A 27863-nucleotide genomic window follows, 5' to 3' on the forward strand; every position below is an offset into this window, starting at 1 on the left:
TTTGTTAAAAATATAACCTCCATATATGCTGAAGTCAAGACTTTCAAAAATACAAATTTGCTGATATGTGCAAGTTTTAATTCTAAGCTTCCTTTAGCCAGTATTTCTAAAAATGCCACTTTGTATATGAAAGGGGAGCATGGATAGCACCGACCTGATTCTAACACAGAGAACATCCATGCAAACTTTCCTACACAATTTTCTTCTCTGGTTTTCTGCAGACAGATTCAGACCAATCTGTTACAAAAAAGCGGAGAGAAGGGTCAACATCTCCTCTTCACTCTTTATATGTATTTATGTACCTGGCATGAAGGACCACTCATAGGGGCTGGACCTTTAGAGAGCAAAATCTGCTTTCAGAACCAACACCAAATAGCACAAGCCCAGAATTCTCAAGCTCTCTTTTCAGGAAGAGTGTTTTAATAGTTATTCAGCCTTCAGTGGTCAGGTTGTTTGAATCTAATTATCAGAGTTGTCCCAAGGTGTTAGAATTTATCCAGACACTAGAATGACACAGGAGAGCTGATACCAAGTTTCTCAGGGACATTGGTGAGATGGACAGCTTGGCCATTTGTTGTCACTTAATGCTCTGGCAGAAGTAGTAGCAGCTGGAGGATAAACATCTGAAGTGGTTGATAATGGAAGTTAAATGAGGCTTAAATGTGGACTGCAGCATCTGAGAAGCTAATGCATGTCTGCAGGTGGTGAACAGCCACAAATTCACATAGTTGGAATTACCAGGCACTTGCAGGTGTTTGTGTCATCCTTGGGTTTCTAGAACAACCTCGATGCCACAGAATGTTTTCACAGCATGGCTCAGGTCAGAGGGAACCACACTGGGTCATTGGTCCAAGCTCCCTGCTCAAGCTGGGTCAGCCCAGAGCACACATGATGGCACAGGATTGTGTCCACATGGCTCTTGTGTGTCCCCAGTGAAGGGGACACCTTCACAACCTCTCTGGACAGCCTGTTCCAGTGCTCAGGCACTGCAGGAGAAGTGAGACTGAAACACAGAAGTGTTTTCTCATATTCAGGTGAAACTTCTGTGCATGAGTTTCTGCCTCTTGTGCTGTTGCCTGGCATCACTGAGAAGAGCCTGGATCCTTCCTCCTGGCACCCTCCCTCCCTCAGATAGTGAGACATGGATGACATTGACAGCCCCTCTGTGTTGTCTCTTCTCAGGGCTGGACAGGTCCAGCTCCCTCTGCCTTTCCTCAGAAGGGAGATGCTCCAGACAGCAAAGCTACACAAAGTTCTTGATGTACAATACATGGAGAGAACTCAGGACTTTGTTAGAACCATCTGTGATCCAGAATTTTTAAAAGAAGCAGATAAAGATCCAGACTGTTTGACCAAAAAATTTGCATATTCTTATCAGCTGGAACAAATACCATTTGGGTAACCACAGTGGAATGAGTTTCACCAGGCACCTTAATAATTGAAACCACTGAAACTTAAACAGAATAATACTAAAACCAAAATTATTATTTTACTATATTAAAAAATGTTGGGAACTGTAACCAGGAGTCTGTTTCTAGACTGTTTAGGGATTAATTTGGTTTCATTTAGGGATTCATTAGTTTCATTTTGTTTCATCTTAAGGAATATTATTGCTAAAGGTTAATGGGTTCCAGAAATGATAAAAATAGATAACACTTGATGTTGATTATTCAGCCTTACTTTTCACAGTCCCTCATTGTTTATGAGGACCAAGTTTCTGGTTCTCAGAATAGTAAATGCCTCCTATGATGGTAAGGGAAGAACTTCTGTTTTGTTTCTTCCCCCCTACCCAAAAAATTATCTCTGCATGTGCTACCATGTGTAATATTTGAAACTTGGAATATTTGTCTCTTATATGGAGACAAATTTCCTATTTTGTTTTCATAGGAAATGTGAAATATTTCCTAAATATTTCATATTGTCTGAAATATTTAGGAAAAATAGTGCTTTTTGAGCTTGAAAACAGACCATTTAGTGTCTCTGCCAGTGGATGGGAAACACTGAGTTAGAATCATTATTATGCAAGCACTGCCCTCTTTTTTTTTTGGTGGGGAGGGGTTGTGTATTCCTTTGTCAGCAACCTGAAAGTCTCTGTGTGTTGTGAAGTCACACGTGTAAGGAGGCAGAACGTTCTGCTCTAACCATGAAGAGTTTGTTCTGTAATCTGTTACCCTGGGACTCTGAATTAATCAGATGCCTGCTCATAATTTACCAGCATCATTTCTAGACAGTGCTGCATTTGAGGGACTGTTTATCCTGGGCAGATAAGTCAAAATAAAAAATCACTTGGAGAAGTGTGAGAAAAAACAGTAAGAACACTGCTGAGCTGCGTCTCACTTATGTTGATGAGACATTCTGAATTCAGGCAAGACTTCTCATTTCCTAAACCACGAGAAGTGAGTGTTTAGATCCTTGCTCAGTTGATTTCCTACATGTAGCTTTGTCTCTGGAATGTTAAAGGAAGTTGGGATGCTGTAAGCATTGGGGTTTTTTTTTACTGTCACAGACATTGAGAGGCTCAAATGACACAGCACGGTGCTTTGGGCCACCAGCTGGTGCCATAATTGCAAATTGAGCTGTAGCTTTGGATCCTAATGAAGTTATGCATGCTCCTTGGGTGTTTCTCAGACATGGGAGCAGAGCCATGGCCAGGGAGCACCTGAGCCAGATACATTTGGCTGATTGATTCTTCCTCTGTGCCTTCTGAGACAGCCTCCTGCTGCTCTGGGAGCCCTCAAACCAGCACCTGAGTGCTGCAATACATTTTGTAACTCTGCTGCTGGATCCTGACCTTGCTCTGCCACCGCTGGTCTCTCCTGTGCCAGGGCTCACCTGGGCTGGATCCCTGTGGAATTGCATCACTGCCTGGAGGGGTTCCTGTGATGGGCTCAGAAAGGGGGGCTGGCACCTTCTGCCTGCTGGCTCTGAGGTCAAGGGCTGCCTGTGCACAGGGATGCTCCAAAAATAGCACCTTGGAAAGAAAGAATCCAATACACCTATCCTGATATGTGTAACTTTCTCAGGCTCTTCCATGAGATTTCACAATATTTCTTCATAGTCTGTTCTAGTATTTCACTGCTGTTACTGTTAGAGGAATTTTCCTGTTTTTCTTGTTTATAGAGGATGTTATTAGTGCATCCTCAGGTTTTTTTCCCTCTGTGTGGAATGTTTTACTCTTTTATTTTGTAACCTTGTGACTCCCATGTCTTTTTTTGATGCACTTCTGCCTTGCCAAGTGTTTTCCCAGTTTGTGTGTCTGCTCTAGCCCAAAGTGTGCTGCTTTGTGCTCATGTTTGTAGAAAGCAAACTGAAGTTACTTCCTCTTTATGCTTTAGATTTTACATTATATGGATAGATGTCAATACCATATACTTAGCATGCAGTGCTTCCCCCTGCCCTAAACAAGTTGGCTGATGATGGAAGGCAGTGCCTGTCACTTCTGTGTGATCTTTTGTCCTTGCAGGCAGGAAAGTGGTGGTACTTCCCCTGTAGTCTTGTTTGTGCCCACATTACCTGAACCAGATTGTTACAAATAGTTCCCAAATGACCACTAGGAGCTACAGCTTTTATTTTCCCCCTCCCATACACTATTTCATGACAACCTACTCATCAATGGATTTGTCACAGAAAAGGTTATAGTGTGGTAAATCTGACATTCACAGGTAACTGGGAATCTTAGTTTTTATGAGCATGTTTTTCATACTTGGAGGTGGATTTGCCTCTCAACAGGAAGCCTCTGCTCTTGGCATAATAATACTATTTGGATTGTTTTGGCCAAGCCATTGTTAATATCACCAGATCTTGCAGTGTCAATGTTGGTTACTTAATGGAGGTGGAGAAATTGCTTGATACATCTGTACTTAGTACAATTATTTATCTTTAAAAAAAAATAGTATAAAAGCGTTCCCTATGGGCTTACACTGCACTATAAAAGACATGCATGTTTTTTCATGAGGCTGTTCCATAAACTGAATGTCTTTATGTGATGCAACAGTATTTTTAGGTGTTTCAGGGTGCTGCTTTACCTCTTTGAAGGCTTTTTCTAATTGTTTCTTTAGCTGTTGAGGTGAAGGAAACACAGGTGCTCATGGTGGGTCCCACTGTATGCTGTGTTTTGTGAGCAATTGTGAGCAGCATTTGCTCTGTTCCCAGACTTTCCAATTTGCTTTGAATGCTCCCTTATATTGTGTTGGCTACTTTTCTGACCATTGTTAGGCAGGAAGAGGTAAGGCTGCATGCTGCTGCTTGTTATTGTATTTTTCATTTGAATATTTCTTCAAAATGCCTGTGCTTTTGTGTTGGATTTGGGTTATTTTTTTGAGAAGTCTTGCTCCTGTGGACTTCTCTGTGTGTCCACCTAATTTAGCAGATATTAGCTGTTAAAAAACACTGCCTGATGCCCCAGCTGGTGGAGGGAGATGTGTTGCCATAGCTGGATTTAAATAACCTCTGTCCTGCTTTGAGTGCGAGTGCTGCTGTAGGTCTGACCCAGAACCATAAGGAAAACAGCTACTGACATCCAAACTACTGCTTCTGACAAGGCCTGGCTTTGATTAGGCTGCCTAGGTTGCTGGCAGCCTTAGGTGCCTGGAATAAAAGTTTCTGAACCAAACCAGAGCTTTGGCTAATTCAGAGCATTGTGCTGCTGGGGTGGCTAACCAGTTTGCTGGGGTTTCTTTTCTCCTTCAGACTGGAGCAGCCTTTCTGCAGCTTTGTTCAGTCTGGCTGGTAATAGGAACCCCAAGTCCCCCCTGCTTGGTTTTGCTTCCTATTTTGTCTCAGTTTTGTGAAAAACATCACCTGGTTCCAACCCCTGACACTTTCCACTAGGCCAGATTGCTCAGAGCCCCATCCAACCTGCCCTACGCTCATGTCAGTGCCAACCTGGTGTTCAAAAACAAGTGTCAAATTAACAAAAACCTCGTGTTCAAAAACAAGTGTTAAATTAACAAAAACCTGGTGTTCGAAAACAAGTGTTAAATTACCAAAATACGCAGGTGGCTGGCTTTTCTTTCCAGGTGAAATTAAGTTTTAGGAAGAAATTCCTTCTGGTAATGAATCTTTCTTGTAATGAACCATGGAGTGCATATCCATGGGGCTACAGTGTGTCACTCAAAGGTTAGATTTTCCTTCTGAAGCAGCTTGCATGAGGATGCAGCAGCAGCAGCAGAACTCTTCCATGGAGTAGCATGTGCTCCTAATAGCTCATGGTTGCATTATTAGCCTGGGTGGCATGCTGCTGGATGGCTTCAGGAGCAGTCTGACAAAATGTGATTAGTCTGCACTTACTGGTACACGTAGTGTCTGGGAAACCCTGATGTAAGTCTTGAAAGGCTTTATCTCAACAGTCTTGCTTGATAGCCTTTGGGAGCTTTTTTCCAAAACAAATGACTCACAGCCCTTAGGTCCTTCATAGAGGCAGTGAATGCTGTTCTTTGTGCATGGGAGGAGGGAGAACAGGCAGTTTACCTTTTTGCTTTTAAAGATAAACTCTATAAACAAAACAACCCCACAAGTAATATGCTGATGTAGGGGAGGGAAAAGGTCACAGTGGAAAAAAAGTTGAAAGTGTGTAATTTTTTGCAGCCTATTTAAAGGTTGTTAGTGTTTTCTGGAACATTACCTGTTCATTTTATGCACAGAGATGTGTAAACTGAGTTCTCTGAGTTCTGTTGACTTTGTGTCACATTGCATTAACCAAATTTTATCGTTACATTTCATCACCTGCTTTTTAAGAAATTAATTTGGACAATTGGTTATGCAGAAATGGAAACTGAATTGGACTATGTCAGGGACCAGCTAATTGAATTGTGGTTTTAACATATAACCACATATGGCATAAAACTGGTAATAAAACTTCTCTTTTCCCTCTGTCTCCTTGCAAAATACCTATTTGGGGTTGGTAGTGCAGTCTGTTTGCTTACCTTAGCTTAGCAGCTGATCACATAATGTATTCTGGTGTATGAATGCAAAAGTAGTCTGAAAATGCTGTTTGGTGTTAATCCCCTTGTCTTGGGTATCATTTCCCTAAAAAAAGGCTTTTGTGAGGCAGGTAACAACTGAAGAGAGCTAAATCTTGCTAAGTGTGTAGCTGGTGTTATCAAACTGATGTGTGTGCTACAGCATGGAGATATTCTTGAGTTAAAGAACAAACAACCGCCCATCAACGCACCTGAAAAACCCAAAACAAATAAACAAAAAAACCCAGACAAACCCCACCCAAACTGCCTCAAAAATCCTTATTTGCAAGCAGACCTGAAGGCCCTGGTTGGAGAGCAGGATTCCCAGAGTTTCTATGGAGAGGGAAGGTGCAGAACACTCCCTGTGTGGTTTAAAGGTTAAACCTCTGAATGGAGCTGTTGAGTGTCGTGACACTGGAAAAACCCAGCCTAGGAGTAAGGGCTGCAAACAGCAGTCAAATGTGCTCTGCCATAAATCTTAAGGTATCTTAGCACTGGAATGAGTTATGAGAGACAGCAGCATCCTAAAATGCAGGTTCAAACGAGGCAGGGCTGCCTGGAAAAGGTGGTTTCCAAAAGCTGGAGAGGGAGGAGAATACAATGGTTGGAGCGTTGATCTGGAGCAGTGAAAGGCACTTTTTCCATTTGGAGCCTGGTCTTGTACAATGGGAGAGGCCCCTGGATGCCAGCTGGATTGTGCTGCCTTTATGTGTTAAAAGAGCATTTTCTGATAATTACTGCTGGATTAGCTGAACCAGTGAAAATCCCTGCTCAGATAAAGCTTTCTGGCACTTGCAGCTAGCACAGCCCTAAACAATGGATATGCTGATAAGGAGTCTTGATTTTCTAGTGTGAGCAAAATTGTTCTTCAGCTCACCTTTGCGTTGTAGTTTCTCCTCTAAATTATTTATCATTGCAAATAATCAATGAATATATAAATTTGCTTTTAAGTACTCTTTTCCCAGTTGCAGTTTTGCAAGTCTTTTTTGTTTTTTCATTTGGAATGTATAGTGGTTAGTATAGGCCTCTACCTTTTTATTCCTCTGATGTATTTTTAACACTTAAAACCACAGAATAAAAGCCTTAACTGGCTAGAGCTGCTGTTCTGTTTGGGCTGTTTGTATTCCTACTTTCTAGATTGAATTTCTAATTTCAGTTTAATGAGAATTACTTCCTTGTATGTAATGATTCACTGAATAAACTTGGGTAAGAGGAGATAAGCAGTAAAATTAAGTACAAAGTAATAGTATTTTCAGTTTAAATACTGGGCTCTCAGGGTGAGATAAGGTGTAGTCAGTTATGCTCCTTGAAAAGGAAGAAATAGAATAACTGACATCCAATTCTAACTAATATTAGAAGAAAATGTCTAAACATATCTCCCAGTTTTGATAGTAATGTAATAAATGTACTCTTGCTAAATCAGGGGGTTTTTGGATCTAATTGCTATTTTGAAAACTTCATTTTCCTGTTTTTCTAGTAAAGGAAGTCAGTAACTACTTTTGTCCTTGCCCTAAAGAAAAAAAAAAATAATTATCAGAACTTTAAGGGATTTCCTGACCTGGTAATACCATTGGGTACAAAGGACTTGCACAGTGGAATTTTTTGTAAAATCATGTATTATGTGTACAATGTAATGTATGACAACATAAAAATCTGTAGGCTTTTTTCTTCTGAGTGATGTTTTTAATCAAATTTTAGCTGTTCTGGAGTCAAGTCTTAATTGTCAAGACTCAGTTTCTATCTGTACCCAAGTACAGATAGAAATTCACATGCAGAAGTTTTGGATTTGTTGAATAATTATTTGTATTTGTTCATGCAGATATACTTGAAAGTGTGATTTGTCATGTCTGGGAAAGTTTAAAATGAAAGGACTCTTGGGAAATACAATCTCCTTTTGCTATCACCAGTAGATGTGATGCAATTTGCTCTAAAACTTGGGGGTAGAGGTAGGTGGTATTTTAATGGAACAGAACATGGATATGTAGATATGGATACTGTAGATCCTGCTGTTTAACAGATTAGCATATTGTCCTGTTTCCAGCTGGGACACACATTTAAGATTAAAGTAAATGTGAAAGAGAGTTGCCTTTCGAGTCTTAAAATTGAGGTTTTGTCTCTAAACATGAGCATTTGCAAAGCAAAGGGAACAACTGGAGAGACAGCTGAACTGCTGAGGAATTGGGAGCAGGAAAGCAAGGCAAACACAGTTTCTCACTGTTTAACTTGGGAACTGTTTTTCTGGTGTGAAGGCAGATCTCAGTGACAACATTTAAGCAGCTAACAAGCAAAGCATCCTAAAATGGGGGAAACAAAGTATTGCAGTCTGAAGCAATAATTACTTTGCCAAGAGGTTTGAAATGCTAGAAGAGCTGCTCTCTAGAAGAAAAACCTGTGTGTAACTCATGAGAAAGATGTTGATCAATATAGTAACTTTGATGACCTTGCATAGTGGTTTAGTAATTTTTTTCTATGTGGGTGTTGTCTGCTCTGGAGTGAGACTGCTCCTTCTTTTTTTTTTTTTTTTTATTTTTACTGTGTAACCATTTTGCTAGAATTTTTGATACAGACCTATTTGAGAGAGGTGAGAAATGTTGAAAAATAGTTTTTGTTTTTACAATGGTGCAAATGTCCGTTTGTGCTGGCTGCTTTGTGTGGGTAAAACCCCTCCAAACAAGTGTTTGAAGCACACATCTGTGTTGATACACTTCTGTTCAAGGGCTGTGTGCTTACTGCCACCACACTCTCTGCTTAATTTTTATTGCAAGAGATGCTTGAAATAGCTGACATTGTGGGAAAATCAAACAGCTTCTACTCAGTGTTTCATGGTGCATCTAGATCATCCAGTTTTCTAGGACAGAACGTTGGATGTATTGAATGCACAAATGTAAATGTTAATTATTAACTAGATTGAAATTAGTTACTGCAGTCGTCTGTTGGTGTTCAAAGTTAAAAGTGGGTCACTGAGTCTCAAAATACTTTTGCAATGAATTCTAACATTGATTTTCCTGTTTCTTCTTGTGCTGTTCTTTGCCTGCTAATCTGGAGAGGAAGAGTAGAGCACTTCAAGCCTATTGCTTGTGCAAGTAACAATTAGTGTACAAGTAACCTGTCCCTTCTGTTAGAATTACAGCAGCACATCCATGACAGGACAGATTCCTCTGAATCCTTCTGCCAGCTCCAGAAAAAGCATTTAATTTATACATAAATGTATAAACACTGGTAGAATTTTTAGACCATATTACCTTTACCACCTTGTTGTTATCAAAGTCGTTAACTGATGAAATCAAGATTCAGACTTTAGGGAGTGCAGAATTTTTTGCAGAATTTTTTTTGGATATGAAGGATATTCAGAGGAAAAAACTGATCACAGTTTTGAATGATTATAGGTTAATTTAAGCTGCATTTAATAAAAGAATCTATGCAATTGAGATTCTACCTAAGGGACTAGGTTTTAATGGCAAGCCTTAGTAGCTTGAGGGAAGTGTATTAGCAAGCCTTGCTGGAAGAAGGGAGGAAGTGGTGGATGAGTTGGAATCAGGAATTTCTTCAAGTTAAAATCTTGCCTGACTTGCAGTCAGACTTGGAAGAAGAGCTTCTGAAGTAGCTGTGTGAGCAGCCACTTCAGGAAGGATATTACTAATATGTAGGGTATAGGAGGAGTGAAAAAATAGTAGTTTAAAAAGTGATGTTGAGAGATAAAATGATGTGGGAAAGAAATCAGAGTTATTCAAATGAGACTGACTTAGCCTTGCCAAAAAGTAATTTGGATCAAAGAAGAGGAGAGTACAAGAAAAATGTGCTGTTCCATGAGTAAATGCAGTAGTTTGGCAGGAAAATTGAATTCATATTTCGATATAGGTGGTAACTTTGACTGCATTCAGTGGCAAATGTAAATAACCCATAATTGAAGTGAAAGCAGAATGCTTCCAGATTGTGTCAACTTGATGATGATAAGCCCTCCTTGATTTGTGAAATTTGTGTGTGGAAACCTGTGCTCCAAGAGGAGAGCAGACCTCTACTGTAGAGAGGCATTTAAGTGGAAATTGAGTATTCCTTTGTTTTACACGTTATCATAAACGTCTCTACTGAATGCACAACATAAGGATGCTCATTAGCTTTTCCTGTACAAGGAAGCTGCTGTAACTGGGGTAATTTTTACACATCAGTGTTTGCTTGCTACACTGTGACAGGTCTTGGGTTGCTTAAGGATTCTTTTGTTTTGAGCTGCTTGAATAAGGCCCAGAACTTTGCCTTATCCTGGTGCCCTCGGAAATGAGGACAGGATTGTCAAGAGCTCTGTTTATAGTTGAAGTATTTTGTAGTACAGACTTGTTAAGAGATGTCAGAAATTCATGAATCGATCTTACGTGTTTTGTTGGGAGGAGAGTGTGAAAGAAATTATTGCTTATTATTAAATATTCTGACATTTATTTGGTAGTACACATCAGTGATATAAATACTATGTTGTTTATTTAAACCTCTTACTTCTAGGCTTTGAATATTAGAACCACCAGCAGTCTCTAAGATCTTCATTTAAAGGCTACAGAAGGAGAGGCTGCTTGAAACTTCAAGTGTGAAATGCATGTTGTTATTTTTGGGAAGAGCATTCCAATAAAATGAGGTGCTAAGGCAGAAATTGTCATAAATAAAGTACTTATATATCTGCAGTTCAGTGGGGTGTTCTCAAAGAATTTTATTTCTTCTTGAGCCACACACTGTCTTAGTCAAGGTGGGAGTTCTTGGGGCTCATCTGCTCCCATCACCTTGGCTGGGATGAATTTTGAAGTCTCAAAGGGTGGAGATTCCACAGCTCCTCTGGGCAGCCTCTCCTGGTATTTCACTGATTTCTTGGGGGAGCTTCTCTGCGCCTTGCTAAAAGCTCCTTTTCTGCACTTTTTGATTATCTCCCACCTTTCTGTAGTGCACTTCGGAGAAGATTGTGACTCTTGTTCCCTGTAATTCCCTGTTGAGTAGTTGAGAGTGGCCATTATGTTCTGCCTTAGCTGGAGACTGAACAAACACAGCTGTGAAGCCACTCCCAGTGCATCTTTTCCTCTAGCCCCATTAATGGTTTTCTCTTTGATTTGCTCCAATTTGTCCAAGTTGTTCCTTCCACTGGGGAGCCCAAAATTGGGCACAATGTGCCAGATGCAGTCTGAATAGAGGGGAACAATCACTTCTTACATCATTGAGGTTATTTTGTGCTGGGTGCAAGTTTTAAGCCCTTGCCTCCAGATTTCTTGAGGTTTCTGTCACCTGATTTCTGCAGCCTGTTGAGAAACCTCTGAACAGCAGCTCTGCTGTCCAGCATACCAGTCTATACCAAATTACAGAAATGCATCCACAGACTGGCTGAAGTTTCATTACATCCCATTTTCCTGGTGATAAATGCATTAAACAGCATTGGGGTGGTGTTGATCCCCCTGAGAAATGCTCTGGTGACACTTTACCAGGGAGATGTCAAACTGTTCCGTGCAGCCCTCTGAGCCTCTGCCTCCCCAAGCCTTGGTTCTTGTTCTGCTGCAGGATGGTCATGACATTTCTCTTCTTCAGGTTGTCAGGAGCTTCTCTTGATTGCCCTGGAGGGCTGTTAGAGTGGCCTCATGGTGCCACCACAGGGCACCTTCAGGTTGTCACCACATGGCACCTTCACCTGTGTTGGGTGCATGCTGTTCACTGGATGGACTCTCTGTATCCAGTTTATCAAACTGCAGCCCCTGACTTTATTTCCCTCTAATGCAATACTCATGGAAACCTGGAAACTCTGGGACCAAACTTGGCTTTGAGACCAAGGCAATTTTATGTAGCCTTGTACTTTGCTGCTCACATTTTCATGATTAATCCATAAAACCATGGAAGCTTTGGGTTGGAAGGGACCTTAAAGATCCCCCATTTCCAACCCCTGTGCCATGGGCACAGACACTTCCCCCTAGACCCAGTCCAACCTGCCCTACACTCATGTCAGTGTCAACCTGGTGTTTAAAAACAAGTGTTAAATTAACAAAATAGACTGGTGGGTTGTTTTTCTTTCCAGGTGAAATTAAATTTTAGGAAGACAATTTCTTCTTGCAATGAATCTTTTTGTAATGAGCCATGAATTGCATATTCATATGTTAACACTGGGGCTAGAATGTGTCACTCAGAGATCAGCCACCTTCCCTTTACACAGCTCTCTACATCAGAGGCTGCCCTTATATATTAAATAGGTGATGTAAAAATGCTGCTCTCTTGCTGTTCAGGAGGAGCTGGGCATTGGTTATCTGAAAGTAAAATGAGTTACATGATCTGTGCTGCTGGTAATGTAATGATGGATTCTGTTGCAGCACCTTCAGGAACTGGGATTGCCTGGGGAATCTGGGCTCTGAAAGCTGTGATTTGTACCATGTGTCAAAAGCTTGGGAAATAACAGAAGAAGGTCACTTTTTTGTTAAAATATGTATAGAACATAGGAAATGTATGGATGTTAAGTGGTTTTTCACAGGAAGTCATCAGCTGTCAGTCTAGTTGTTGGAGATGTTGTTTTTCAATGCCTGCTTAAAAAGGCTTTCCCCACAGTATGCTAGGCTCAGATTCATGGAATTGCAGCAAAGAAGGCAACAAACCCTCAAAAAATAGGCTGTTTGTAGGGAAGAGCTAATATGTCTGGCTAGCTTTTGCTCCTGGCCTTTTAATGCCTTCAGGTTAAAAGCTTTGAACTTTTCAATCCATCATGATGGCTCCTATTCAGTAAAGATACTGATTTTTATGGTTGATAGCTTTGTTCAATTACAGGGTACCCTGGTGCTTGCAGGTTGCTTCATTCCCAGATTTTGCTCTAGAGGTTTTTTTCCATTAGCTTTGACAACAGAGACAAACCCAGAGATTGATTTTTGATAAAAATCTGTCTTGAGATAGGTGAAAGGTCATGGTAGGAATCTTCTGCTCCTGTTGTAGTGTTGAGTAAAATCACTCCCCAGACAGAATTAGCCTTTACTGTGGCAAAACCTTTGGCTTGTGATGCCACAGTATTGAATCTGCTTCAGTTCCTGCATGGATTCTGCACAGCCTTTTAGTGTAAGCAAAGTGGGAAATGCCCTGAAGAAATATGTTTGAAAAATCAGTGGAAAAATGGATTTGATTATAACAATGTAATATTTTCAGGAAAAGATCAGGATAAATTACCAAAAATGCCATGTCTAAGGGAACACCCCTGTGTAAGAGGATAAAAGAAAACAAGGATATGGATGAGTGCATGGAGCAAGCATAAACTGAATTATCTTATTTCATGGTTCTGTGGAGTCTAAATGCAGGACTTTATTTTACCAGTATAAAAATAATGGCTAGAAAGATTTCCCCTGTCAGTGTACATGTGCTATAATGAAATCCTTGGCCTCTGTATAGTCCTGATTTTTTTTTTTTCAAAACATCTGTTGGAAATATTTATTGGAAAAAAATATCTTCATGATTCTCTGTGGGATGAAAAGATATAGAAAATAGTGGAAGAAAGTGGGAAAACGTTGCTTTTGTCTCTTGCAGGTTGTTTCCTTGAAAATCTTACCTCCAAGCTAAAATAATGAAGGCTTCTAATAAAGTATTTCCATGAAGTTACCACTAAGTTTGCATACAAGGCAAAGACCAAATCTGTGTATAAAATTCTAGTATATATCGAATTCTAGCACATATTCTTCTCTGTCTCAAGCTTGGAATGATGGATGATCAAAGTTCACAATTCTGTACTTTTTAAAGGAAGAAGACAGCAAATGGTTATTCCTTCTGTCTGCTGAAGGAATTGTTTAAAAAACACCCTTACCTTTGTGTATGAAAGGATTTTAGTGTCTGTTTCTCTTAAAAAACTGGTATCTGGTTTTGGGTAACTACACAGTCTGTTTAAATTGAGAGCTGAGAAGTGAAGTATCTTAATATCATCTTTGGTTGACTTCAGAGAGTATTTTTGAATTTAAGAGTAGCTAAAATTAGTCACATATGTATATTTCATTAATCCTACACTACATTATTTTATATATAGCTAGCCATTGTTAATACAACTAGTTTCATGCTACTCAAAATCCATGTTTTTCAGTCTATTGTTCTTAATTCCTATTAATACTTCTGGGTTTTTTTAAGGTTTCTCTCTGTAGAGTCAGTGTTTATTGGTTTGACTTGTTGTGTTCTCTCCTAGATATTTCTGATTTCCTTTGAGGGAATAGGTGAATTTTTATGTGAAGCAGCATATGACAAACCTGGAGACAATATTGAATTGCCAACACAAAATTGCTTTGTCCATTGCATAAAAACATGAAATACATGAATATATGAAATGTTCGGGTAAAGAAAATTTCTTTGGGTTTTAATTTGGGAATTCTGTGTGAAAAGTGGGCTTTCACTTGACACCAACCTGCTGTTCTAAATAATATTTCTCTTTCTGCCTGAATGTCCTGCAATGATTTCTTTCAGCTGTTTGATATTCACCTGCTGCTGTGGAACAAGCTACAAATGCAGAATCATCAAGGAACAGATTTATAGCAACAAGAGAAATTTATGAGACTTTTCTGGCTCTGACAGCAGACTTCTCCTAAATTAATGTTAAATGCTTTTATGCACAAGATGAAAACCAATTTTCTTTCAGTGGAAGGTGCTCATTGAGCAAAGAAAGTTTGTCCTCAGCAAACCAGCTAAAACTCTGGAGTGTTACAGAACCCTGTGCCAAGAGCAAAGCACCTTTCCTTTGCCAGCTATTAATCCCAAAGATTCAGTTTCCCCTGCTTCTCAGCACTACTAGTGTTATTTCTAGTTGGGACTTTCCATGCAGGATTTTCTGCTGGTTTCTGCTGTTGCAGCTAATCTGTATTCTGAGTAATTCATGAGAAGAAAAAGTGGGAGAGATGAATGAATCTCTCGCTTATCAGAGACGGAAAAGTGGGAGAGATGAATGAATCTCTCAGTTATCAATCAGAAGTTTTCCAGGCACAGGCAAGTACAGGAGAGCTGCTAGTGAAGCAATCTGGGATTTTTCCCTCTGCATTCACCTCCTGTTCCAGCAGGCTCTCTTGTTTGAATTGGATCTGCTGGAGGGAATCAGCAAGGACTCTTGTGCTGTGGGGGGTTGTAGTGTCTGAAGAAGAATCTGCATGGAAGCAGGTCAGATGAATCAGCTGCTCCTCACTGAATCTTCCTTTAAAACCTAAATAGCAAGTAAATTCTGTCCTGGCTGAAGTGTTGGAGTGGGCAAGCTGCATCATTTGAAGCTGGGTACAAGTGCACAGCACAGCTCAGTTCCTGCTGCTGTACCAAGCATGTGATTTTCCCTTGCCAGCACCATGTTTAACTGGCTTTTAGTAATGCAGGGAAAGTTGAGATTCTTCTTTTCCAGCTGAGGATGAGTTAGAGAAACTTAACTTCTTGAACTGCTGTGTTCACCTCTGCAGAGCCCTGAAGGTTTATGTTTTTCCATGATGTCCTGTTGATGGTGTGGATGTCTTGTTGGCAGAAGGAGGAGAAGAATTTTTATACTCAGCCTCCTCTGAGATGTCCTTCTGGCCGAAGTGCTAAAATTCAAGAAATGAATAAAATTAAAGCAGCTGATTATGAGTTAAAAACCTCAAGTAATCCAAAGTTCTTCCCCTCTCCTCACTCACACCATCCCCATCTGCAAAGCCAAGCCCTTTCCCCTACTCCCAAAAAATAAATATTAAGCTGTGTAATTGAGTTCAGTCTGGAGCACATTTGAGGGCATAGGAAATATTTCTGTGTTAACTTCAAGATGCTGAAAACCAGCCTAACTGTTAAGCCAGATGAGCAACTTAGCATACATGGCAACTTTGTCTAGAGTGTCTGCTTTAGTTAATAGAAAGTAGTGGTACAGTATGTGTGGGATTTTTTTATGTTTTTGGTTTTAACTTTTTAACAGCAAAACAGAGAACACACATTTTCACTGTGATGTGCCAGTTGGGATTTAGGAACAAGCAGGAAAAATTACCTTGCAAAACACCACCACTAAGATAGAGAACTTTTTATCTTCACCAGCATTTAGCTGCTTTTCAAAAATGTGTATTTTTAAGATGTTAGAATTGGAAATGTTTAGAGTTTCTTTCTAGCTTTGTGCCACATGGTTTGAAAAATCCTAAACAGGCGTTTGATGAATCAGTGTCTCTTCCCATTCCTTCTGCCCTGCAAAGACTGCACATTTTAAGAACATGTTGTTATGTCTCTGTAAATTGAGAACGTAGCAGGAAAAAAAAACCAACCTGAATCACCAGAGGCAGTGGTAATGGGATATAATTTTTCAAAACCCTCATTGTTACATTACTGACAAAAATAGCAAAGGTTGAGCATCAGAGCTGTCACAGCTTTTATTGGTATAGTTAAATGACCTTTTCTGTGGCTGCAATTGTGCTGTGTTCCATATGAGTTTGATCCTTCAAGTATGTTTATCCTTTTTACTTCTTGAGGGAGGAAAACCAAGCATCCACTTCTTGTGGAGAGGGAAAAAAAAATTAAAAAAAAAAAGGCTTAGGTCAGCAGACTGGATTGGTGTCACTGTGCATTGAGCTTAAGAACTTGGGATGTGAAAGAATGAACACATTCCATCTGGGCAAAAGAATGATGTCTGCTAGGGTTCAGTTTGCTATGGGTTTTGAGCTTTTTGTATGATCTCATCACTGGAGGAGGAAAGTATATTCTCCCATAAGAATAATCTTATGATTCATTACTACTGTGGTTTTTTGTGTGAGCCTTTTGAGTGCCAGACCTCCCCCCACTCTTCCACCCCAAATAAAAACCAGCCACCCTGTCGCTGGCTTTATATGGTACTGCTGTAGGTGGACTTACCCAGAATAATGGCTGGCTTTAACAATCAGAGCCTTGCATCTTTGTCTGGAGAATAGCTCCTCCTAACATATATTTATCCAGCTATTTGTCAAGCTTTACATTTTGGGAAGAGAGCTTTGTACACTTTGTCTCCTAAGGTTTGGTAAGCACTTTTTTGCATGAATGTTCCCTCGTATGAATTTTCTGTTTTCTGCAAATAATTTCATATACTTAGTTTAGTAAATTTACTTGGGAATATACTGAATTCTCAGTTTTTCTTTGTTAGTATTTCACTGTAGTTCCCCAGCACACTGCCCTAATAATCCAGCAATCAGTTCTTGGAGCAGCTGTGCATTTTGGCAGTAGCCTGTGAAGCTGGAGATGCTCAATCTCCCACATCCCCTAATCAACTCACATATTGAAAAGGTGCAGGCTAATCCAAGTCTAATGGTTTCTGGAACCATTACACCCCACCAGGAAGAGGAAAATTTGTAGATAGGCAAGTAAACCCAGTAGGATGCTTTTGAAGGCCTAATGACATGGCATTTTTCTCTTGCAACATAACTGGAGACAATTTGTTTATTTGCCACCAGTGTAAGGTAATATGTAAAAAAAAATCTGCATTTGTGATCAGACCAAAGTGAATCTGGTGCAGTGAATGAAGGAAGCCATCCTAGCACAGGTCATGTAAGGGACACAGGTGTCACAGCAAACCCTGGGGACTGTGAGGAGCTCATGTATAAATACTGAGTATTTATACATGAGTATTTACTCATGTATATATATATGAATATATATATATATATACATGAGTAAATACTATATATATAAATACTATATATATATGTATATGTATGTACATACTCATGTATAAATACTGGGTGAATACCTGTTCCCTAATACAAGTACAGCAGGGAAGTGTCATAAGCATGAAAAGCAAGAAATACAATAAATGATACCATTCTTATTCACTTGGCTGTTGCTCTTTTGCACTGGAGTTCATATATATTTGTAGAATGCAAGAGACTGGTTCTAGTAACAGTGTGTATGTTCAAGTCAGAATTTTCCTAGAAAAAAGTGGATCTTCAGAAAAAAACCCCTAAACTGTATTTTTTATTAGACCTGTCAAAGATAGTCATGAGCTAACAGTGTGGATTTTTGATTTGGTGTAACCCTTTGAAGTTAATGGATTTCTAACATGCTTTTCTTTTTGCATTTTTAAATATTTTATGGTGTCTAATTATAATGTACAATATACTATATTCAGATGCTAAACTCTCAAATTGCCATTGAAGAGCAGAACTAAAGATTCTTTTCACTAAAGCTCATGCCTCTGTGCTTTTCTTTTTTTCTTCATTTTAGAGAACTCATTACTAAGAGAGAGTAATTGAATAAATCAGCCTTTCACCTGATAATTATTGAACCCTGGAAATAGGCTAGCATCCTGTGATGGTTTAATTTCTTTCTGATAGGGATCTTTTCTTTCTTTCATTTTCCCATCTTACTCTTGCACTCTGATAAACAAAGTGCTGTGTGGTGGGAACTGTTGGCAGGAGGGGAGCGTGTCACCTTCAGATTGATACCTGGATATGAAAATTACACACTTGGAACACTGAAATTTTAGTTACAGCATTTGTATGAAGTGAAGGCAGAAGGTTTATTATGTAGTGATTGAAAAGGTCAGCTGGAAATGGTTTGTATTTGCCATTTTTTTAAAGTTTGGGAATCATCTCATGTTATTATATGAATAGGACTAATTCCCCTGTTATGAAAATTTTTGTTTTAAATGGAACACGAAGCAGTTGAGATCTAGACTTGGTTAATACTTTCAGTTATAAGACACGGCCAGAGAAGTGGAACTAAAAATAGTTTAGCAGTTGTTAAAGAAAAGCTAGAAATTCAATTCAAGGTCATCTTATTTGCACTTGTGAAGAGTGCCACTTGAATACTGAGTAGTTCTAAAATTAATAGGTTCTTCTTCTTTATTTCTAAATTTTTTTTGGTATGTTAAATAAAATAATGTCAAAAGTTGTATAAACTTGGGCTGAATAAGAGCACCTGAAATTGGATGGTGTGTCCTGTTAAGTCTCCTGCTCACTGTACCATTACTCAGTCACTCTCTGGTTCTACCTTTGTTGTAATTGGAACATATTAGCTTAGAATCACAGTCTCCATTTTTAATAGAATATTTTCCTTTTTTTTTTTTTTTTTTTTTTTTTTAAATCTGTCTGGCACATGACAGAGTAGAAGTTACTTTTTGGCAAGAACTCTGCAAACTAAATCAGTATCTAGGCCTGTCACCTATGGTTTATTATGCCTGTGATTGATCCAAATTGAAATATAGCAAAAATTTATTATGGGTTCAGAAGTTTTCCAAGTTTACTATCAGGCATTTTAGAAAAACCACTACTGTTTGTCATGTACTTTGTGAACAGTACAGAATGTTTCTAGGTTTGAACTTTGAGATGTGTGCCAAAAATATCTAAAAATAAAGAAATCCAGTAGGTTCTTGCACTGTCCTCTTCTCAAGTGAGTGAACTGTATTTCACTGTGGCATATATTTAATGAGATTGCAAAATGCCTAAAAACTGTACCAAAATTGATTTTCTTTGCATTTAGTCTTCCTGTTTTGAATGTGCTCCTTCCAGTCTAAGCTATAAACTATGCTTAGAAAAGAAGCACTTTAGTTATGTACATTATTACTTTATTATCCCTAAATTGAACTAGAAGAAGGGTGGTCTAATTAAAGGTTGTAATCCCATTCTGATCTAGTTGTTGGATAGGTGATGGGGTTAGAACACTTGCATTTTGAAAATGAAGAACCTATTTCCTCATTTGATCATGAATCTCCCACGTGCATGAGAGACTTGATCTCAGTATTCTCTCTTCTCCATGAGCCCTAAAGAGCATCCCAGTATTGAGCACTTTTGGAATTGTTAGAATGCCATGGAAAGTGTGATAGAAATTGATTCTGTTTTCTCAAAAATGCCAGGATTGAAAGTTAACAAAACAGCTGGATGTACTTAGGAATTTTCTTGTTTCAAGAGATGTGAATAAGATACTGAAAAATCCAGCATGGTCTTTGGAAAAAACCCCAACAAACACACACACCCCTTCCCAAACCAACCAACCAATAAAAATCACAAAAAACAAGATGGGTGGGGGAGGCATCCTTTCCCTCTTCCATGAAATATGAAGAAATAATCCTTTACTTTCCTATGTCTCCTCAGCCTTCTCAGTTTTCCAAATGTTAGGCCACATTCCTTGCAAGCCAGACATCATGTGCTTTCTATAATGTTGGATGTGCTGGAGTGCTGTGTTCACAGAATCTGACTTACTGATAAGAAATCATTCCTTTCTATTTTGGTTTCCTGTCTGCATCTGGACATTACCCCCAAAGAGAACCTGCATGGTATCACCCTTTCCTCTCCTAATGAATACTCTGTTTCTGCTATGGTCTGATTTCATGTGTTTCATAGAGGATGACATTCATGATATGCTCCTTTTTAACTTCAGGCTGTAGCTCAGCTTCCAGATGACTGGCACAATCAGGATTAGCTACCAACAGCAATCTCCTGATGAATTTGCACTTTCTGGTGATCAGTAGAACCTTTTCTCAGGGAGCAAATGTTACATCTGGGTGTCAACTGTTGTCAAATATGTCAAAACCAAAATGTGTTTCATTTGTGAGCTGATGAAAATTTTGTGCTGGACTTTATTCCCTGTGTTTGTTTTCTTGTCTATATGTTAAAATGTGCAAGGGCCTTCCAATTCTCATTTCTTGTAGGAGTAATTTCCACTGGGAAGTGTAGATTGTATGAAGCTTGTGCAGCTCCAGATTCTTTGCTCTTTGCAGAAAGCTTTGTACACGGTTGTGGCATTTAATGAAAATTGATGGCTGGTGGTGAGGAAAAGGAGGGGGAAAAAACTGTAAGGGGGAAAAAGTGCAAAAAGAAGAAGTGAATACCTTCTTGATCTCTTTTATTAGTTGTCAGGCCTGTCTGTCTGCACCACAGCTTTTCAGAATGAACTCATATAAGCAAAATCTCGAAGTCCCGGTGGTTTTGTGTTCAGAAAGGTGGAATTTCAGCAAGTTGCAAGGGCTAATGCTTTAACATTTTAAACTAAAACAACTTAACCAGAAAGATGATGCTTTGCCACAAGTAATTTCATTTTCTCCTCCACTTTGTATGTTAACAGTGAACAGAGTATCTGCCAAGCACGAGCTGCTGTCATGGTCTACGATGATGCCAACAAGAAATGGGTACCAGCTGGAGGATCAACTGGATTCAGCAGAGTTCACATCTATCATCACACAGGCAACAACACATTCAGAGTAGTGGGCAGGAAGATTCAGGATCATCAGGTGAGGAAAGCTCTGAAAATTTAGAATATTAAGTCTTCAGCAAAATTATGGGACCAATTTTAAAAAATCGTGGCTTTTTTAACTGAAGTAGCAGAACTTTTATTGCTTTTTCCCTGTGAACTAAGCACTTTGCATACCCCCAAGGCAATAGTCCTTTTGCCATTCCTTCCTACAGATATCTATTTATAAAGGCTAGTGGTGTACACAGAAGTCATCTGGTTCTTTTTAAGGCAAAGTGGCAACCTGGAAGCTTCTCTCCCCCACTCTGCACTGTGAGCTGCAGCCTGTGTAGACACCAGCAGTTCTTTCAGCTCTTCCTACCTCATGGAAACTTGCATGCATGATGTCTCATTTCCCCAGGTCATTTTGCTCAAAAAAACCTTCTGATGTTTAGTAATGCTGATCATCTACCACTTAAAGAGAGTGAGAAGGGAGTAACAGGGATTACATCTTTATTTCCTTGATGAAGTTACTGGATCATCATTAAATGGCAAATTAGCACTCTGTCTGTAAATGTGCTCTGCCATAGGATACTTGGGATGGGGTTAAAACCTACTCTTTTGTTTGAGGAAAGCTGCTAATATTTGTTTCCCTGCCTCCCTCCTACCATTTAAAAGAATTATTTTGGTCTGGTTTTGGTCATTTATTACACACCTGAAGCCTAAACTGGTAACCCCCTGTGTGATTGGTTACTAAATACTTACTCCAAGTAATAAATGGTCTCTGTGCATTCATCTGAGAGTGAATCTGGGGTTTTTTTTGTCCCATTATTCAGCAGAAAAAGGTGAGAGGATATAGTTATCCAAGTGCAATGGGATCCTCTTAGTGGATGGCTTGTAGTAAATGGTTGCCCTAATAGCTCAAATTTTCCTCTTTTGTGTGAGCCACAACAATCTTGCAAAACAATACCCTGTGATCCATGGTACAAATCCAGCAAAGCTGTGCTAACCAAGGGGTGCAGCAGCCACAGGGAGAAGGTGATAACTTGGTTAAAGAAGAAACCCAACAAATACCCTGTGAAATTCATGGGAAAATGAGTTTCAGCATTTCAGATGTGTGTTTCAGTAATCTGCTGCTGATGTTACTGCATTTTGCTGTTAGGAAACATGGCTGCATCTTTTGAAGTGAGAACACTTTAACTACAAAAGTTGATACAAAATATCTCATTAGTCCCCTTGTGTATTCCCACCACTGATTACAGACAGTGTTGGAATCAAAATTGAAATGTTTTGTGCTTTCAGCCTTGTGTTTCACAGATTATGGCTCACGAATTAACCCGCGTGGTGAGGGAACAAAATCTACACAAAGCTGAAACTTCTGCTGGAACAGCAATTTTAAATTTAAGTAAATTTATTTTTTTTTTTTTAATGATTACAGGTGGTAATAAATTGTGCCATTCCAAAAGGGCTGAAGTACAATCAGGCTACACAGACCTTCCACCAGTGGCGTGATGCTAGGCAAGTGTATGGTCTGAATTTTGGCAGCAAAGAAGATGCCAATGTCTTCGCAAGTGCCATGATGCATGCCTTAGAAGTATTAAATTCACAGGAAGCTGGTAAGAGGCTCTTCACTTATTTTCTTCCCCTAAGATTGCTCCAATACAGCAAAATTCAAATGTTTATGTGTAAAAGTCTGTAAGTCTTGTTTTTAATCATAAATAAGCCTCTAGGTGTTTGAATTATTTGGATGTTTTGTCTGCTTAATTACTGCTTCTTAACAGTGCTTCTCAACTGAACTGGCATCTCTGTAATTGCACTTCCTAGCAAGTAAATCAATTTACATATTTCTATATTAGATACAGAAACTGCTGGCTTTGCCTTTTTTTTTTTTTTTTTTTTTTTTAAGGAAGCAAAACAAAAAGACCTGCCCAAGAAGCATAAGGAAGATACTTTTCACGATTTCTAGACACATCCAGGTTCCTATTGTGTGTTGGTATTTTTGCTTCTCACTGGTTACTGGTTTATTATAAAATTGTGAAGGTGTTTTTCCTCCAAACTTTGCAATTCTCTGGCACTTTTTACCATGCAGAGTCTTGAATCCAGGGTTAACATTCAGATGAGCACATACAATTTAGACACCAGGTCTATAATTTCATTTGTTTGAAGTTCAGGGTGACATAGGCTTTAAAACAGTGGTGGAAAAATCCCTGCCTGTCAGTATTCTGCTGATATCTGTAACATATTCTGGGTAGGCTCTACAGCAAATTGATCAGTATAACACTGTGACACACACAGAGGGAGTTTCTTTTAAAAGACTGAGAGTCTTTTGTGTTCTTGTAACCAAATAGAATTCTTTTGTCCTCATTAAAGTTTCAAGATTGCCTGTGTAACAAGAGATAGTACTTGTGTGCCAGTTTCCTTTCTCTGGTGTAGAAGAGAGGCTGTAGATAACTATACCAGGGCTGTCTCAGCTACAGCAAAAAAGGTGGTTTTATCAAGTTGGTGTTTTTTCTGGTAGTTCTTTCAAGACTTACCTTTTGAAACTAATCTGTCTAGGCTGTGGATGATAAATTCTGCAGTGCTTACATTGTTACACAACACAGGAGGCCAAAATAGAAATGGTAGCTGGAGTTAGGAGGTTTCTTTTTGCCTGCTAAAGTAACCCAGTTGTGATTCCCAGTCTCCCACCTCTCAGCTGGGTCTCTTCTACATCCCTCAGTTCTGCTTTCCCTAAGGGTTACTCAGCTGTAAACTTTTCATGCATTCTGACTGTTCATCACCTGTCTCCCAGCCAGTATTTGGGAACATATGAAGTGTTGGTTCGTACTCTTTTGATGAAAAGGCCTGATTGATGGTAATAACCACAGATTTGAGGGGTTCAAGTTCTTTCCCATTACCTGTACTTGAAGAATTTGTGTTTCAGTGTGTATATATGCAAATGCACATCTTTGTAGTTCAGTTTAACTCCTCATAACACTGAACCCGAGCTGCTAGAGAGGTTGAAATGACATAGGCAGGCATGGCATTGCTCATTTCTTACTTAGACAAAATGTGTCCTTTTTAAATTTTGTGGCTTGTAATTTGTCTAATGACTTGTTCTCTTCCTACTTTATACAAGGTATTTGTGGGCTGCTGCATTTTTATACTGCTCAGTAGTAGAAATTTTATTATAAACAGAGATGCCAGTTCACTTTGTAAAGACTTGGATAAAACTAAAATTTTATGACTGTAAAATTTCATAACTGTGTATGACTTATCACAGCCTGGTTGCTGACTACAGTGCTGTTGTCCTCTGGTTTGTTCTCCACAATTCTCAGATTGACACGAATTAAGCTTTGTAACTATGTTTGAAAGTGACTGGGTTAACCTTTAAATATTTCTGAATTACAGCATTGTCACTTTGTTTCTCCTTGTTGTGAATTTAATTCGGTGGTAGCAGCAGGCACAAGTCAAAATGCATTAATTAGCTGCATCACAAGCTAATGGTGAGCAAAGCAGATAATTGTTCTTCCCTGGCTGCTGTCAGCCAAGGGCTGTGCTGGTTTTAGAGGAGCTGTCACCTGTGCCACAGACACAGAGGTGCTCTAGCTTCCATCCAGCTGAAATAAACCCAAACCTTCACATTATCAGCATTGTTTCAACAGATGAGCAGTTTTGCACTGCTGCTTCTAAAAAAAAAATTCCTAATAAGGCACAGGGAATTGCTCTCTCAGCCTCATCTCACTCCCAGACAATGTTTAAAGATAAATGTTCATAATGTTTCTGTGTTGGACTACTGTCAACAGGTTTTATCAGCTGGGAAGTTTGTCACTGTCTGATGTAGATATTACTTAATTTTTCTGACCTGTGTCAGTGGAAGAAGTATCTTTCTGAACATGCTGCTTCAATAATGGAGATAGGTTGCTAAGTGGCTTGCAGTTCAGAAACTCATTAATTGTGCTCCTTGCTCAAAGCTCAGTGAATTTTGTTTCTCTGTAGCTGGTATAATTTCCTAAAAGTGCAGCTAGAAATGAATCCTTGGTGTTAGGTTCCCTGCCCCAGCATCTCTGAAATAGATGAATATTTACTTAGACAGGTCACTGGCTCTGAGGCTCTAATATTAGCTCTTCATTTTAGGAAATGGATTGCAGCTGCCTCTCTTTTATAAACAAATTACTCTTTCTGAAAAGGTGTTGAGAGGGTATGTGTCATAAAATAAACTTACACTGACATATGATGATCAATACATTATATATGATTAGTTTTGTTTTTTTCAATGTATCTGCTTGGCTTTTAAAAATTCCTAACCCATGCTGTCCTTGTTGGTGTTTGGATGACACTGCTTCAAAAATCTGTACTTGAAGATGACAACTTGTCTCTGTTAGTTTAAATAAATTGCTGTGTTTCCTAGTGTATCCAAAATGGCATATAGAACCTCCAACTGAAATAAAAAGAAAGAGATCCTACGTAGATAGCTTCCCTTTTATTATAGAATTGCATCCAGTTAAAGTTAGATTCTTGCGGTATCCTTATTTTCTGCTGTGCTTTCTCATTTTGGCAATTTCTTTTATTAGCTCCCTTATTTTATGTTGTATTTTATTCATAAAAGGAAAGCAGTTTTAATGTTAGCTGAGCATACTATTCAGAAATTCATAAAGCTGCAGATGAGTTTTAAATTTTATGCAAGGGTTCACAGAAATCTAAATGACTTCTGAGGGACATTAAAGATTAAGTTGTGTACATCCTTTTGGTTTGCAAGTCAGCTGTTGGGTATGGCTCTCTCTTTTTAAAATAAAATTAAATCGTGGTCTCCTTCTCTTGCATATATTTGAAAAATGCCATTGATCTTTTAGTTGGCATCCTCAGCTGTTCTGCTGCCTGCTGGCAAAATTGGAGCTTGTTTAATTTAGGATCTCCCTCTAGTGGATGTGCTGGAGTCGAGGCACTGCTGAGCTCTCAGGGACAGGTTTTTGTCCTTCTGCTGAGTTCAGAGTGAGAATCTCTGAAGTTAAGAGCAAAGGCTTTACTGCAAGTGGCAGCTTTCTGCTAAGAAACCAGTGCAGGTTTGTCTCAGAGGGCTGGGAAGCAATGGCTGCCTTCTCAGTGAAACTGCTGCAGATGCTCTGCTGATGTAGGATTTTATCCTCTCCCTGTGTTACAGGTCTGATAAATGAACGTGCTAACTTCTCAAGTGGTTGAACTCTGCTTATTTAAAGGAATTTATTTTATTTTAGCTCTGTTCTGGTTCGAATGACTGCATTAGCAAACCCTATTTTCCTGCAGGCTAATTGGGCAGATTGTAGGCAACCAGCAAATCCAGAAGAGTAGGACAACACAGGACTGCATTTTGTCCTGGAATTTTAAAGAGAATTAGATAAAAATAATTAAATAAAATTGAATATTGCAGGTTCCTGCCCCACACTGTTTCAGAAATACATTAAAAGTGAACCAAGGTTTTATTTCCTGCCCTCATTTTGGGAAAATTTGGAAAGACTTACTACTCATTACATTAAATAACTGTTTGACATGGTCAAAAGTGACACCTTCATCAAATGCCAAATGCATGTCATCAAGTTTAAGAGGTCAAATGGAGAGGATTTCTGGCTCTTAGGCTGTGTGCAGTGTGTTCAGATATTCAGTAATTGCCTTGTCTGGAGATGACAGCTTGCTGCAAAGGTTTTGCATTGCATTACAAAGGAAATTTTCATATCTGCATTAAGTAGGGCTCATTGTTGCAATCAAAGTGGCTCTGGAATGAGAGAAAAGCTTCAATGAAGGGAAATCAGACAGCTGAGAATTCTCTGATGTGTGAGACAATGGATTATTTCTTTGAAGGAATAAGGTCACGGAAGGGAAGCTTGTGTTGGGAGGAACAAAGGAGCATCATACTCAGCACTGCTGCAAAAAACACCTCCCAGTTCAGCTGGAATCAGTGTTGCTTTGTGTGGCATCTGTCTTCAACCTCAGGAAAGCCTTGCTAAGAGAATAGGAAACCAACTGTGGGCTTTCTAGATGTGTGATTTGCACCTGGGCAGGTCCTGGGAGTTGTTTGTTGCAGAAGATGAAAGCAGCAGAAGAACTGAAGCAAGGATGTGACAACAGTAAATCAATCTATTTTCATTCTTTCTCATAGAATTCCATAGATGTAAGATTTGTGATGCTTTTTGTGCTAATCTGTAGCAGTTATATATATATATTGGTTCTTGAAAAGATTGTGGAATGTTCTGGATATAGAGGCAAGGTCATGAAGGGCTTCAGTGCATCTGTTCTAGTGTTGCCTTAGATCACAGTGTAATTTGTAGGAAAATGGGGAGGAAGAAAAAGAACCAGAGGGGTTTTTTTGTTTCCAAGGTCTCATTATTTTATCCTTCTGACCTTGGAGGGGAAAAAGCCCCTGTGGTTCAAGTTTTTTGAGTTTCTCTTGAATGAGTAAATTTAGAAGTTAGTTTGTCCAGTTATTAAATAAACAAATCTTTATTCACAGCTGTACATTAATGTGCAGTCCCTTCTCTTCCAGCAGAGATAGGTAATTAAATCCTTGCTGATAGAGGAATGCACTCAAATAATGGATTGAATAATTTAATATCTTTGGGAAATGCAAACTGAAACAAAAATTGGGGTTGCCTAATTGGAATATATAGAGAGACTGCAGAAGACTGAAATGAGAAAAGTGGAGCTTGGGGGGTGCTTTTCTTTGTACTGCTTTGGTTCATGTCATGCTAAAACTTGTTTTGGGAGAATAAAAATTCTACAGCAGTGAAGTAATGATGCTGTACCTGTACTCTTAGCAAGCCTCTGGAACAGGCTGTCAGCACTCCCTGTCAGAACAGGAGT

At 39.1% G+C, this 27863-nt stretch overlaps 1 protein-coding gene across 7 annotated transcripts in view; it reads left to right on the forward strand.

Annotated features, from left to right (window-relative positions):
- Positions 1-27863, forward strand: part of ENAH (ENAH actin regulator) — a 93495-nt gene that overhangs the window by 24027 nt on the left and 41605 nt on the right. For all 7 annotated transcript variants that reach the window (XM_071421964.1, XM_071421975.1, XM_071421989.1 and 4 more), the window contains exons 2-3: positions 20946-21111; positions 22489-22666. In XM_071421964.1, the coding sequence (XP_071278065.1) occupies positions 20946-21111; positions 22489-22666 (344 nt within the window). The remainder of the gene's footprint in view (positions 1-20945; positions 21112-22488; positions 22667-27863) is intronic.

Source organism: Agelaius tricolor, unplaced genomic scaffold (genome assembly GCF_023055355.1).
Source record: "Agelaius tricolor isolate 1412-34295 unplaced genomic scaffold, bAgeTri1.0.p SCAF_1, whole genome shotgun sequence".
In the NCBI taxonomy this organism is placed as follows: domain Eukaryota; kingdom Metazoa; phylum Chordata; class Aves; order Passeriformes; family Icteridae; genus Agelaius; species Agelaius tricolor.